Genomic DNA, 15,332 nt, shown 5'->3' with positions numbered 1-15,332 from the left:
TTGTATAGCACCAGACACAAACTAGCAGCTAAGTCGTCGTTAAATTGTAGCGATAAGAGATGAGATAAGAGAGCTCAATAATCAACGCGTAACAAAACTACACACTACTATATAACAAATAATTTGAGATCATGAATACGATGTAGTTACATTGAAACGTCGAGTAATCTCCTTTCCCTAATACGCGCATTTTTACTTGTCGCAACAACCGGGATAAAGATAATTTTTACCCAGAATGTATAAATTTAGCTGAATTATAGCTCTACTGAGTACTGAAGGTACATATTTCTAATGAAGTACTTAACGAAAATTAGTAATTAAGAAATATTGGAATTAAATTTCGACTACTAATACTTGACTAATATATAAACGCTACGAAGCTTTAAGGATATGCATTGAAACATTAAAACAAGTTTCTAGGCGATAAGAAAGTCAGGTTAAATTTCTTCGCTATGCAAAAAACGGCAGTTTAAAATAGTTTTTGAGTGTCTGAAGAAATGCTATTATACAGTATTACTTAAACAAATTAACAAGTTAGGGCACAGAAAAACGATAAGCCTAAGGACACCAAATTTACCAGTTTAGACAGCAAACCTATAAAATTATTATGGTAAATAAGGATTTCATAATATACACACAGCACATACCAGTGGAGACTGGTGTAACGTTGCATGTTTAAAAAAGGTGAGTTTCACGAGCAGAACGCGCAATTTTGCTAGTTTTCAAAATTTCCCCCCATTCAAACAACGATTTGGCGGGAATATTCTTTTCAACACATTAAGTCACTAAAATTATTGAATGACCTGATGGTTTGAAAAGTTCTTGAATATACTCATACTGAGAGGCAGTTTAAAATTTAAATAGCGGGCTGCGATATATAATATGGATTCGTCCGGTATTTGAGTGACAATAGCCGGGAAAAGCCGGGATTGATACAAATAGACAAATATACCTGCTGGCTATATTTCTGCGTTAAATAAATACCCACTGGACGCTGACTTTATCGATTGAATAATTCGATTGTTTTGAAACTATATATCTAAACTTAAACCGACTTAATCTTATTCCGTCGTCATGGGGAAACTGTTCACTATGAAGCATCAAGGATATGCAAAAATAAGTTTAAAGTAGTTTTTGAGTGTCTGAAGAATTACTTTACAGTATTACTGCAACAGATTATTCAAATTAAAACGATAAGGAAAACAAACGTATCAGCTCATACAACAAACCTATAAAATTATCATGATAAATCAGGATTTCATGATATATAATTTATATATACATTACACGCATATTGCCGCCCCTCCACGATGTTGAATTAAATGGTATACTATTACAGACCCTGGTCATTATTTCATTAGGAAAGTTCGCACGAGATGGACCACGTTTTCCCAATTTAACTTTAGAAGATTGTCACAGCAAGAACCTTTAGGGGTGTTTCTAATGACCAGGGTCTACAACAAAACTATTTTATTTATTCATCAATCATCAATCATCATTGCCTCATACTAAAATGAAAGACGAGAAAATTCCGTTGTACGTATTAAATCACTAAAATTATTCAATTACATAATATGATTTGAATAGTACTCGAATATACTCATATTGAGAGGCTGTGTAACTAGCGGGCTACAATGAATTAATGAATAGGGACTTGCCAGGTCGGCATGGCAACATTTGATTTATTGGCTCTGTTTCATCGCTTTTTTAAATTATTTGTTATATACAGTAGTGTTGAAAGTAGTTTCATATTCATTTACACACCATTTAACCTTATCGGACATAAATATCATGCTTTTATTTGTATTTATACAACATCGATAATACATAATATGGAAGTATTTTAAGCGGGCATATCCTGTCCAAACCCAGGATGCATGACATAAAAGATTCGTTTTAACTTGTTTGCATGAAAAGCATTAATAGGTATTATAAGTAAATTATCAATCATTTGATTGGTTGATAGTAATCATAAACACAGCTTGCCTTTACGACCTTTATAATACTGCAGAGCACACGAATTTTTCCGGCCAAACGGGATTTTCTCAACCAATTTGATGAACTTAAAAGGCAGATTTTTGCAAATGATCACCACATTCGGAATACAATGCTATAGTTTTGTAATCGGAGTATAATATCTAATCTTTCAATCTCAACATATCCACTATCCAGACCTGACATAAATCATCCATTCAACGTCTGCTCTCAGGTACTAATGAAATCTTGCACTTGCAAGGCACCGATATAAATTTGAACATGCACAAGTAAATTGCAATAACATGCAGCTGACACCACACTGTTTCTATGCAGTAAATGATAGCATGCAACTGTTACTAACCCTGCACTGTTACAGTATGCCAACACTCTACAGTGATGTGGAACTCAGTACTAGAGACAACACTGTGGAACAAATTGACAGCAGAGCTGAATCGTTCATGGAGGAGTCTATTAGACCCAAGGTAAGGCAAATTCATACTTTCTCCTGCAGCGAGAATGACAAACAAATGTAAAAAACGTCAAAAAATCAAAAAAATTCAAAATATCACAAAATATATAAAATCAAAAATTCCAAAACTCTGTTTTCATGAAATTCAAAAATTTTACTTTTATTTGCCACTATTACAGCCGCCTTACCATACGAACTGGAGAGAACGTGAGAAGAGGGGTGACTCCCTTTACTCCCCTGTAGCTCTCTCACCCATACAGAGTGGTCTCTTTAGTCCTGACTTCATCATGGACGAGGACGAACTCACTGCTAACTACAGGAAGAAGATCAACCCTAAAAAGTAAGATATGATTATGGGGATTTAAAAAGAAATAATAGTGTATTGCAAACTGTCATTTTATTGTAGCTCAGTGAGTCAGTGGTGCAGTTGGGTGCAGTTGGTTATAATAACTTTTTCTAGCGATTTTGAGTTCCGGACGGGCCTAAGATCTCAAAGCTGAAGGGCAGCCGTCACTTACCTGTGAATGATAGTATCTCTCATTAGAGCTGCGAAAATAACACGAGTGCATATGCCTGGCGTTGCGTCCCGACGGTGATTCAGTGATGTCTGTACCGAAAGGGCTCTAGCCGTACCACGAAAGAATAGAGAGGGGCCCCTTGTCCACTAGCTTGCTAGAGTCACCCCTATCTTTGACTTACAATACTGACTTCATTTTTTGTGGTAACGTTGTAACGTGATACCCTCCCAGGTTCCAACAGGGGCTTGCCAGCAGTGCAGGAGATATGGAGTTCAGTCAGGCTATGACCAAGATGCCTTCTAAACAGAACAAGCAGGTCGCTTACACTGGAACTGAATCAATTATCGGTAAGCTTTTGCTTTTACAATTTAATTCATATCGGTAGAGTTTTGTTTCATATTCGTTTTTCTTGCTTAATCTTTTAATGGTATACGTAGAAGGCAATTTCCAGTATAATAGTCACACTACTGGTACAAAGAACTACCAAGAATATACAAGTTTGATTGGTAGCACATGTTTAATGTTTATACAGAAATCTATAATAATATTACACTACTTAATTATTTCAGAGATGCAGCTGAACTCGAAGACGAAGCACATTGCTGACAAGGTTTCTAAGGTGAGAGCAGAGACGATAAGACCAACTAAGAAAGCTAAGGATCAAGGAGCTAAGAACATAGCTCAGATAATCCATCAAAGTGGCGAGGGTACTAGGTTTATTGAAGAGGTAACACATTTCTTATAAAAATATTTACATAATTATTCATTATGTCTTTGTTTGTAGGACTGAGTATTATAATGTTCCTGATATTAAATTTAATACGAGTTGTAAAATTTACAGTGGCAATCATGGACAGTGTCCATGATTTCCGCTTTTTCTGCGGCCAGCGGTAGATTTATAACAGAGCCACGCCTACAATTTAACAAACAGGTGTTACTTTTCACCATGATGAGTGATACATTGATTCGCACATGATACTTATATTAAAGATATTTATAATAACGATAAGATGCTGACTGCTCAATTTTAATCAAGATTACAAATATCGCTGCTACGAATAGCAACAGTCCATAGAATACAGTTTTATTGGAGTTGGACGGCTGCCAGGTCTTCAGTTTTATTGAAGTTGGACGGCTAGCAGGTCTTCAGTTTAATTGGAGTTGGACGGCTGCCAGGTCTTCAGTTTTATTGGAGTTGGACGGCTGCCAGGTCTTGCATGTGATCATATCTAAAATTCGTATATAAACAGAAAACGAAAATATTACCACAACTGAAAGACATAATTCCAACTCTTTTTCAGTTGAAAATCCTACGGTCGTTTGCATCACTTTGCAACTGCAAATATCTTCGAACAGATCCCGAGCGATTGGATGAAAGACGAAATGCTTATATTGAGACTCTTATGGATAACGTATCCAAACGTGTTCAAATTAGGTATTCTTCGTTTCGTGGTAAAGCATGTCATTCAAAATTAAAAACAGTACAGTTCATCTTTTTATGAATGCAAAAATGTAAATGTACGACTATTGGAATTGTCAACTTTGCACAAAAGATAAATTGTCATCAAAAATAATTTGCTAAATACCAATTGCCAAGCCATTAAAGTTGGAAATTTCTCATATAAAGTTTGGCACTTGCTCTTATTTATAAGTAATAAAATGTAGCTCAGTCCATTGCCTTTCTTTAAAACATTTTTCATTTCAAATGATCCCTCCTCAATTTTTGAATTTTTCTAAAATTAAATTATAACAAAACAGTAAAATAATCCAGTTCCTTCAACTACCACGTCATTTTATTCTGCTGCCTCGTATATCAGCTTGTGATATGTTATACTTATATACCACCCTAATTTTGATCGGGTAATCCTTGATAAGCTAAGCCTTTAAATGTTTTTATTGTTTAAGCTACTGGTAAAAGTGTTGCTAAATTAACTAATTAACTAATTAACTTATTAAACACTTCACCCTCGCTCAGAAAAGCCGGTTTGGAACATAATACCGTCCGTCGAAGAAGTTCGAGGGTAGAAATCTTGCCAAGGGTGAATTTGGGAATATCGTTTGATGAAAAGTCGTGCTAAAAACTCATCTCTGTTGTGGGTATTCAGTATTCACCAGCATAACCATGAACTGCCTAAAATAACCGGGAAGAAAGCTTTCTTACTTCTTTTTTCCATCTAATTGCTTTGTTGGATTGACCAGATCCCCTAATTTCGCTCCTTCTCTGCAATCATTACAACATAAATCACGCTACTACACCGTTTATAATGAATCACCATTGACCAAACATATCAATCTTACAATTTTGAACTTTTACTCTGGCTAAATCTGAGGGCATAAACTCTGGGCATATAAAACAGTTTATTACTTCAAGTACGCACCCTTCTTTTATTGTGATACCTTTATAGATTCCTCGGTTTGGAGGTATTGCTTGTTAACTTTCTCGTACCTGCTGAGCTATTATACTATTATATACAGTGATATACACACATTGCCAAACTTCGAGCATGTGAAACCTCTAAAACTTTTAAAACGCCATCGACTTTAGCACTTCTAAATTGTCATGTCTCTGTCTTCGACTCCGCACAATTACAAATTCTTGTCGCTAATTTTCACCAAAGAAATACTAAAAAGCCCTTCAGATTATTAATATTCTATCGGTATTATATGCTGTTGTCAATGTCTTGATACTACGTTTTTTAAACCAGGGTTGTGAAAAACATAAATGGTAAACTCAAAAACGTTAAAAACGTGATTTTTTCTATCTTTTTCAAAAAACGTTCAAAAAACGAGAAAAACGTTCGCATAATCTAATCAAGCCGACTCACGTGAAAATTCAAAATGTAGCGGTATATGACCAATCAAACTTGCCAGTTGTGTTGACTGTTGAATACTCTTGCTTTCTAAGTTGCTGTACATGTAACACGAATAACTAAGAGGGGTGGGAATCAGCTGCAGTTTCATCTTTCATTCAGTAAGCAAGAAATGAGATTATGACCATGCCACCTACTAAGAGAGCAACATCAGATGTTAAATAGAGTTTCGGTTATGCTTTCTGAAAATATCAAATATGAAACATCTTAATATGCGCTAATTTATCATTTAAGTTATAGAATTAGCGTTATCTCGCACGTTTGCTTAGCTGCTACACATATAATCTGACGGTATGATATAGCAGAGTCTGGAATGTTCGCTTAACTACAATAATAAAGTGAGTAATGAGGATATGTGATGGCTCGTTTCGATACTTTGCAGTTATAATAGGAATGTAAGTGTACTGCAGTGTAACTGAAGACTGCAATCTGCTTATGTGATTGTGGCCCAGGCCTCAGTGTTCGTACTTCGCTGGTTCGTTTACTGGTAGTCGGTGACCGTCAAAACATTGTAAATTTCCGTACAAATAATAACGTTTTTTAAATAAATACGCAAAAACCTGTTAAAAAAACGTAAAAACGCTCCAATTCAAAAAAACGTAAAACACGTATTGGTATTTCACAGCCCTGTTTTAAACAACTCTGAACTTTTTCGTCCATGATTCAGACTGCTCATAATCTCTCAAGTAAAGTCCGATGGTGTCCAATGCCTTGCTTCTATGTGGGTTGAGGGTTCAAAGCAATATTAATAAACATTCCAACCAACATTTCAGAAACAAATGGAAGATGGGTATGCGAAGTTTCAAACTACCAAGTCAGGGTGCAGCCCTACCTCAACCAGTCGGTATTTCCCTTCCCATCATATCACAGGGAGGACAGGGAGAATGAGAGGACAATTATCCGACAATCTTAGATATCAATGTAGTGCTTTATCGAAAGATGATACTTTTGAAGTTTCATGAGTTTAGTCAGAGGAAGCAGGTTTCGAGTGATTCTTTTTTAAAGACCGTGTGATCAGCTTTTAGTTGAGGAAAATAATGTCTCGATTGAAAATAATTGAAAACACAGGCCAAAAATCATGGATAATGCCATGCAGACGAGTTGCACTAACAGAGTGGAAACATTTGGACCAGCACGTAGCATTGTTTAACCTTTTTCACTACGGTTGTTGCTCTAAAATTCTGCAATCATTATCTCGTTGGAAATCTACCTGTTTGTGAGCGTTTTTGTATCAAAAATGGGAAACGGAATTGTTAAAACCGTTTTACATCGTTGAGTCACTGTTTTGGTGTCGATGCAAGAACCAGATAACTGAATGAACCTAAGTTATACCATGGTCATCTTGACGGAACTGAAGCGTGGGAATTTTCTGATAAAGAATGCGATATTGAAGACAGTTATTCAATTATTTGAAGTTGAATGTTTTTTGCGAAACAAACCGAAAAAAACAATCGTTCGACTATATACCATGATCATTGATCCTGTCATCATAAACGTCTGAATTAATTTAATAATATGAAGACTTATCTTGGCTGTCTGGCTGAAGATTTAAGAGCTAGAGTTTTTATTATACTTCTTGTAAAATCTTTCATCAATTTAAATATCAAGTTCAAATGGCTGACACCTTGATGATGATCGTATCATGAACTGAATGTAATTACAATATAACTGTCGATAGTTTTAAAACCGTGTGGTCGCTTTGAAGAATGTTTTTAATAATTGTAGTTTGTGAATACAAATGATAGATCAATCCCAATTTAAAGAAATCTTTTCTTTGTAGATTTTTGAGTGGTAGAAAATGTAAACCACAGCTTTTAATATAATATCATGCAATCACGTTTCAAAGACAAAGAATTGAAATTAAATCATTAAACTAGTCTAAAATTAAAAATTGTATTTCCCTCGATCGAGTGCATGCTGAATTTTGAGTGCCTTTAATTTTTAAATAAAATTCATAATATTTCAAAATGTGACCGCAGCCAACAATTAATAATTCACGATTTATTTATTTTTCTCAGTCTTGGCATATCCACGTTCTAGCTAGGTCATAATCTAGATAGGTCACGTTAACAGGTCACGCAATAGCTAGGTCACGTTAGCAGGTCACGTAAATAAATAGGATAATCGAGCGTTCGATTTCACTCTCTGTATTATTTTGCGCTTGAGAACGATCAAACACAAACGCCAAACGGCCTTCACATTGTTTTATGTATATTGTATATGTACAATCTTAAGCATAACAAGAATTAATCGATCTTTGAACATTGGTGATACGAGTCTGTTAACAAAAACTGCACCATCAAATTATATTACATTATTATCTGTATTATATTTTATTCTCCTACAACCAATAATTTACTCATAAATTATAGGGGGGTTCATCCTGATTTTTTTGTGAAACTTGGTTTCGATATAGCAGTTGACCAACAAACTAGGACCGGTGACCGAACTTTTGAGGGTGTCCCGGACCCCAACCGCCAAACGGTGCCCGCGGGGCAGCCACGCCCATATTTGGTCCAAATCAGGCCCTGAACATGACTGAGTTATGAGCTAAAAACTATATGCCCATATTTTGTCCAATCGTGATGACAATTCATATACGAGTTCAAGGGACCACTAGCTACAAGTAGACCACCTAAAATCTGGGTTTTGGGCATGTTCAGGGTATTTGGCTAAATTGGGCCTGATTTGGACCAAATATGGGCGTGGCTGCCCCGCGGGCGCCGTTTGGCGGTTGGGGTCCGGGACCCCCTCAAAAGTTCGGCCACCGGTCCTAGTTTGTTGGTCAACTGCTATCTCGAAACCAAGTTTCACACAAAAATCAGGGTGAACCCCCCCCCCCCCCCCCCCTCCCCTTAAATAAATGTAAATAAAACATGACTCTTCCAATTCTATTCCACCGATTCCATATTGTTATGCTTATTTCTATTTTATTCTGTGATGACAAAGTGGTCGGTGTAAGAGTAAAGTCTTGCAAAAAGATAAACACTATCTTTTTGCTTTTTGCTTCACTAGTCGAGCACCTTGTTGATGATTGATGAAACACACTGACAATTCTTACTTCTCTCACTTCCACAGAAATTCAGCTATATATTGCCTATAATCTGATCACGTACCGTCTAGCTACTATCTGAAAACACCACACAGGAACACTCCCCTGTACATTATAAAGACTGCACTCTAACTCCTAGTCTCACTTCAACCAATGACCTCCTCTCTGATTTGCTTTACATATCATACTTAACATACTCATCACAATACTAATCGTTATACTGGGTTATAGTTACAGTTAGAGGCACTTCAAGTAACGGTAGTTTAGTAGGTCTGTTGTACAGGAGCTACGTGATTCACTGACTGCATGCTCTACAGCTCCAATATTAGCTTTATCTTCAGTCGTATGTTGAGATAAGGATCATTATTTGAGCAGTTTGCCATTCTCTAAATATAATTAGGGTCGCTCATAGTTTAGTATGCTCAGATAAGGGCTGATAAGAATTAAGATAACATATGCGGATTGTGGAAGCTGGAAAGAGCTGTGTGATTCTGTGTGTACAGCTTGAACATTAGCATTTGTCAGTCGCGTGTTGAAGCTAGAATACAAGATGTATTGTTCAGTGAGCTTAAGCATTAAGATTTTTAGTGCTTTACGTTAAGTTTCGTCGTGTTAATATTCGTATTTTAGGTTTATGTCATCGGTATTTCGGGTTTTTAAGCTTGCGTTCCATCTCAGGCCTCAGGGACATGAATTATAGTAAATTTTGCCTGGCTCAACAGACTAGGTTCTATTATATCATTTAGGGTTTTATGTTCACTGTCTGTCGCAGGTCTACTACAAAATCAAAACTTGAGCGAATTATAAATTCTATTAAATTTTCACGGATAGTCGTTATCTTACCTGTTACCCCCCAGTTCCATAGCGGATTTTATGCCAAATTATTAAACGGAGATCGTCAACTAATATTTCTTCGGATATTTCTCCGGTTTGCAGTTCCATAACCTTATCCGGAGACCATCTACGGTAATTTTGTTGATTCTCACAGATGGAGCAAAGTGCAAAGAAACTGCCACAAACTGCTACAATCTCCGAGAAATTCCCGGAGAGCTTCATCTCCGTCTAATACAGTAGACGGAGCCGGAGAATCATCACCCTAGAAATGGACCTCCGTCTAATAATTTGGCATAATATCCGCTATGGAACTGGGGGGTTAGTCTTTAGTCTTTCCCTGACTTGAGTTACCTGTATTAATAAATGTTACCACCAGCAGCAGCAGGATGATGAAGCTGCTCTCATTTGTTATAATACTGATTCTACTTCATCTGGTAACCTGCCCTCCTCCTGATGATGACGGCTATTGTTACTTGAAAAGGTTTGACGTCCAGACTATTGTATTCTTTGTGGATTGGTAAAATGTCAGTTAATTGTCCAAATTCCAATCTGTTTTATGAAGGAAACATGAACATGATCGACTCACCAGTCACCAACTCACTGCTTCATACATTTCAATTTACTCAATCACAGGTTTGACAAACGTTACAAACCTGGTGAATTGTGGTGTGAACCGGAAACCTGTGGGATATGCTCTGGAAGATTCAATTGCCAAGTTGTCTGTACCAATACGGTTAGCAATTTCAGTTTCTATACATTATGTACTTGTTACAATGAGTTATAACCCATAAATAGTCCTAAAAGTCCCGATTCAACTTATTACGGTGGTTATGCAACAGAGCTTTATATTTTATTTCGGTGGTCCTTTTTAATGAATTATACATTCCACTAAGTGCCCGGTTTGAACAGGCAAATTGAAGGCTGCCAACATTATAAGCTAGCCAAATTTAATTATCAGAAAAGAAGGGCAAATTACTTAAATAAGAGCCTGTAAGGTAAATCATGTTGTTTAGAATATTTATCATTTTTCAGAACTCTAACGAGATCGAGAGGATAGGTGTTTGTTTTTTAAGTTAACATTATATTAATAATGTTATTATCATACATATATAATATAAAGTTAACATTAAATTGTTCAGAAGTGTGACGAGGGAGTGAAGGGGGAGAGGTTCTGCGCTAAACATGTTAAATTCCTGCATGCACATCACATTGATATGCATGTTGACCCTTACGGAGAACTAGAACTAGAACTGGAACGAGTAGTGCAACTAGTAGAAAGACTATTAGTAGAGTAATCCAGGTTCATCTGATGAATACTGGAATGTTGTGATGTCACATCAGGTGATATACGACTAGGCTATACAAAATGAACTTAGTTACTCCAGACTAAATAATTACTACGATTGCACCCGAAATGTTGTTTACACTTTGTCATAGTTATTCCTAAACATTACCAATTGGATGTGTCAAATCTTTATAAGCAAATGAGTAACATTAAAATAATGGACCGTACAAGGATTTGTAGCTGTATCAGTTATAAGGGTGGTTAGTTAAATTGTTAATATTTAAATTTCGACGAAGACCGGGTTCTCAGGCATATTGTTAATTGAAAATAAAGTAAAATTAAATTCTCTGACTGTAATTTTTTAGGGTTTTACTGCTACAAAAAATTAATAAAATAAGATGACTTCACACTCAATAAAACCTGAACTCAATATCGTTATTAGTAAATAGTAGATCGTTTCTGACCCGTTAGTTAGGGAACAATTAACATTGATACACAACCATCTGGGAAAAATTTGCGACAAGCTGTTTTCTGCAGGAATGTGTTGTCCATAGTGTCAGGAACCACCCAACGATTTTTGAATCTGGAATTATTGGGAAAAAAAGTTAGAGCAAATTTTCTCCAGGCGCCTAACTCAGCCTGAGAACCGCACTTCAAAAACTTGTAACTATTGTAAGAAAGACACATAGGAGTCCCATAGGGGGTGCAAAATGACCGCAATAATGACATTATGTGGGGCGAATCAGTGTTTCTGGGTCATCAGACTAGTATTAAATCATTGTTCATTGTACTATTTACATTTTCAATTTTATAATGTTCAAAATTGCTCAAAAAGTTTATTAATATTTGAGGTCGAATGAAACCATACCTTAGAAGGACACACAATCAACTATGATTAAACTTTTCTTATAAATTTCGAACATTCAGTGTAATTCTAATGCAGTTGTAAGTTCGATAAACTATTGTACATTTGTAAACTATATTAGTTGAAATGAAATGAAATGAAATGAGGTATTTATATCCCGCTCATATGATTAACCAACAACACAAGGAAGGTGGTTAACCATGTCAGAGCGGCTGACTGTGAGTGATGTGAGCAAATGTGTAAAAGTGAACTAAAGTATAACTCGTCATAAGGTAAAGACAAAATTAAAACATCTTTTATTGTAAACCACACTAAACTAAGTAGAAGCAGAAACCATACAATACATGTAGGTAAAATAAAGGTACAGTGACATAATCAATCAAGAAAGAGACAGATCCTAGAAAGTTAGACATCAAGACATAAAATGGAGTGCGGTAAAAAATAAAAGCTAACGTGTCTTGCAAAGTGAAGACAATGGAAAGAAAAAAAAACATCAGAAGTGATTATATAAATGATTCTTTAACATTCGCTTTAAACAGTTGGTATCAGTAATACTTCTCAACATCAGCGGAAGAGAGTTCCATGCAACCGGTGCATGGCTTGAAAAACGTCTGTCATCAACTTTGGATCTTTTATTCTTTGGTATCTTGAGCATGAGATGGTCATCCGGTCTTTTCGACCTGGTCATGGTGTTTGAAAGCTCTATATCCACTACATCCACATCCAGTAGTGCTTTGAGGTAATCAGGTGCAGTACCGTGAACTGATTTGTGGGTTAAAAGACAAACTTTGAAGAAGATTCGTTGGTCTATAGGGAGTATGTGGGCCTTCTTATAGAAGGGAACCAAGTCCGTGGTCCTCTCTTCTATGCTGTAGATGAAACGAACTGCCCCATTAAGGGTTGATCTAAGTTTGTTCAATCTGGTCTTGGGTAGATTCATGTAAAGAGAATTACAGTAGTCTAATTTAGTTATGACCAGTTGTTTCACCAGCATCAATTTAATGCCTTCATCCAGGTAACGACCAATGGTTCTTAGGTTCATCATTGTCCAGCTGCATTTCCTTTTGACATTATTGATCTGTCTTTCCATGTTTAGAGTTTCATCAAATTTGACACCCAGACTCTTCCAGCTGTCTCCTTTGCACTCCGTAGGCAGAATCTCAGTTAATAGTTTATAATTATATATTGGTTTCAAAACCCTTATGGGTATCAAGAGTTTAAATTCCCAAATAGTCAGACTGAGCAGGTTGAGCTGTAGTAAAACACAGTACTGAGGTGTTAAAACATTTTCATTACTATCTTCAGTAACATCCTGAATCAGAAACTCGGTTAATATCAGTTCCTACAAAGTGTAACATTGGGAATGAAATGACACAACTAAAAACGATATGAATATTTTTAAAAAACATAACTCTTGTGCCCCAATGCAATAGAAAACATTTAAGATAAATCCAATAATGGAATCCCAAACGGGTCCACGGCATTGAGCCCCAATGGACGTATAGTTCTTAGTTTCTGAATATAACGGTGTTCATCCACTTCTAGAGTTCTTGGGCTACTATTACTGAGAATTGACACTTTATAAGCCTGGTTGAAATTGTCACGTTGTTTCATGTTATGAACTTCTACAAGGTGTTTACCCAAGCTGAATCCGTCGTCGTTTTCTTCAGGGACAAAGGTATTGTCCGAAATGAGTTTGTAGTAATGGGCGCGATGTTCGTTTACTCGTGCCCTGAGGGGCTGCACCGTTCTTCCTACATAACACATGTTACAAAGTTGGCAACTGAAGAGGTATACAACATTTTAATTCATCAATTTGTTTTCGGAGTCTGGGTACTGGAAAACAACAGTTTACAACAACAAAATTAATAGTATACTTACTGTAAAGTTGTTTCATTTCGGTAAATAGTCGTGCAGTTAATTGCCCATTTTCCACAATCCAATATTTCTTGTGGGCGATATGATTTCTCCCTTCCCCGCGATTTCTTTGTTTCTCTTTTGTTCCTTTTTGTTCCCTTTTGGATTTTGTTAGTTTTAGCACTGCTCCAACCTTGTACAATTACAATGGTTACCGAAAAATACATAATAATAATGTCATTATTGCGGTCATTTTGCACCCCCTATAGGGCTCCTATGTGTCTTTCTTACAATAGTTACAAGTGCGGTTTTCAGGCTGAATTAGGCGCTTGGAGAAAATTTGCTCTAACTTTTTTTCCCAATCAGATTTAGATTCAAAACTCTTTGGGGTGGTTCCTGACACTATGGACAACAAATTCCTGCAGAAAGCTACTTGTCGCAAATTTTTCCCAGACATTGTGCATAATTCCCTAACTACGTCCGCTAATCTCGTATTGTATTGGGAAATGGTACCTGTAAAGGTATTCATTGATTAAGTGTCTAACTTTAAAGTTCTGCAAAACTGCAGTTACAATTGTGTTGATAGTGATAGATGATAGGTTTACCAATTTGGATCGACATACAAGCAGAGGTACTTGAAGTTGGTGCAACGAAGGGCCCCGCTGACCCCCGCTGTGCGTTTGAATGTGGGACAATTTTGAAACATTTATAGATTCGATTCCAAATAAAGATAATAAATTATTGAGTTCGAGTAATGATGCCATCAGGGGTGTTTCCTGAGTTATACTTATAGTATAACTTAAAATAGAGTTCCTTCGACTTCCGCCCGATACTCCTCAAGATATACTCGAAAAGTATAACTATTTTTACAATAACGCAGTATATTACCACATCTACCGTGTCAAACTCTAATTAATAAAGTTAGTAAACGAGCTAAATGTGACAGTTACAGTTACAATTAGAGTACTGGCAGTTTAGCAGGTTCCCTGTACAGGACCTGAGTCATTATCTGCTCATTGACTACAGTCAGACATTGAGCTCAGTGTCCGCATGTCGCTCGGACATTAGCTTCTCATCAGTAGTATTTTGGAGTTAGCTGTATTTTTCAGTGAGCGTTGCACGACATGCACGAACGGTATTCTCAGATTTTTGGTGTCATTGGTATTTTGTTTCGAAAATAAACTTAAGTCTTGTGTTCCATTTTAATATAGTCTTATATGTTAGAACATTTTATTCAATTTTAGTATTAGACACAAATAAAACACATGATAATTTATTACGTTATTATAATACAATTAATATAGCACTTAAGGAAATACAATACTAATAGACCTGTAGATGTGAACTCTGGTGTGGATTGACGTGTTCGATCACGTGTCAAATTTATGGCAAACAAATATGCCTCACCTCGGCACTTCCCCATCAGAATCCACATTCCACATCATATACGTTATTATATAACCTAATATATATATAAATATATATATAGTTTACATATAATATTATTCATAATAATATTAAGCATCGTTATTCATTAGCATTAGCATTAGTTGATTAGTCAAACATATATTGAGCAACATTGAAAGGAGTCAGTCTAGAATACAA

The 15,332-nt window shown here is 36.1% G+C and overlaps 2 protein-coding genes and 1 long non-coding RNA gene across 9 annotated transcripts in view; all 3 read left to right on the top strand.

Moving 5' to 3' along the window:
* Nucleotides 1-7,590, top strand: part of LOC134814287 (uncharacterized) — a 33,243-nt gene extending 25,653 nt beyond the window's left edge. For 5 of the 6 annotated variants that reach the window (XM_063822380.1, XM_063822381.1, XM_063822379.1 and 2 more), the window contains 6 exons: nucleotides 2,354-2,459; nucleotides 2,626-2,786; nucleotides 3,196-3,311; nucleotides 3,534-3,691; nucleotides 4,266-4,399; nucleotides 6,608-7,590. In XM_063822380.1, coding sequence (XP_063678450.1) covers nucleotides 2,354-2,459; nucleotides 2,626-2,786; nucleotides 3,196-3,311; nucleotides 3,534-3,691; nucleotides 4,266-4,399; nucleotides 6,608-6,722 — 790 coding nt within the window. In that variant the 3' untranslated portion in view covers nucleotides 6,723-7,590. Of the gene's footprint in view, nucleotides 1-2,353; nucleotides 2,460-2,625; nucleotides 2,787-3,195; nucleotides 3,312-3,533; nucleotides 3,692-4,265; nucleotides 4,400-4,939; nucleotides 5,058-6,607 lie in introns of all 6 variants that reach the window. The other variant, XM_063822377.1, reaches the window with a different exon arrangement.
* Nucleotides 103-15,332, top strand: part of LOC134814290 (cilia- and flagella-associated protein 107-like) — a 41,959-nt gene continuing 26,729 nt past the window's right edge. Inside the window, exon 1 of one of the 2 annotated variants that reach the window (XM_063822384.1) lies at nucleotides 103-128. The gene's annotated coding sequence lies outside the window, so the exon portion shown is untranslated. Of the gene's footprint in view, nucleotides 129-4,532; nucleotides 4,543-15,332 lie in introns of those variants that run through there. The other variant, XM_063822385.1, reaches the window with a different exon arrangement.
* On the top strand, nucleotides 10,101-11,291 carry LOC134814528 (uncharacterized). The gene is made up of 3 exons (XR_010160175.1): nucleotides 10,101-10,201; nucleotides 10,354-10,453; nucleotides 10,860-11,291. It is a non-coding gene; the product is annotated as an uncharacterized LOC134814528 (long non-coding RNA).

This window comes from Bolinopsis microptera, chromosome 4 (genome assembly GCF_026151205.1).
Source record: "Bolinopsis microptera isolate Bmic1 chromosome 4, MBARI_Bmic_1.0, whole genome shotgun sequence".
Lineage (NCBI taxonomy): Eukaryota > Metazoa > Ctenophora > Tentaculata > Lobata > Bolinopsidae > Bolinopsis > Bolinopsis microptera.
Note: the sequence above shows the minus strand (reverse complement) of the source record. Positions and strands in the feature narration are given on the sequence as shown.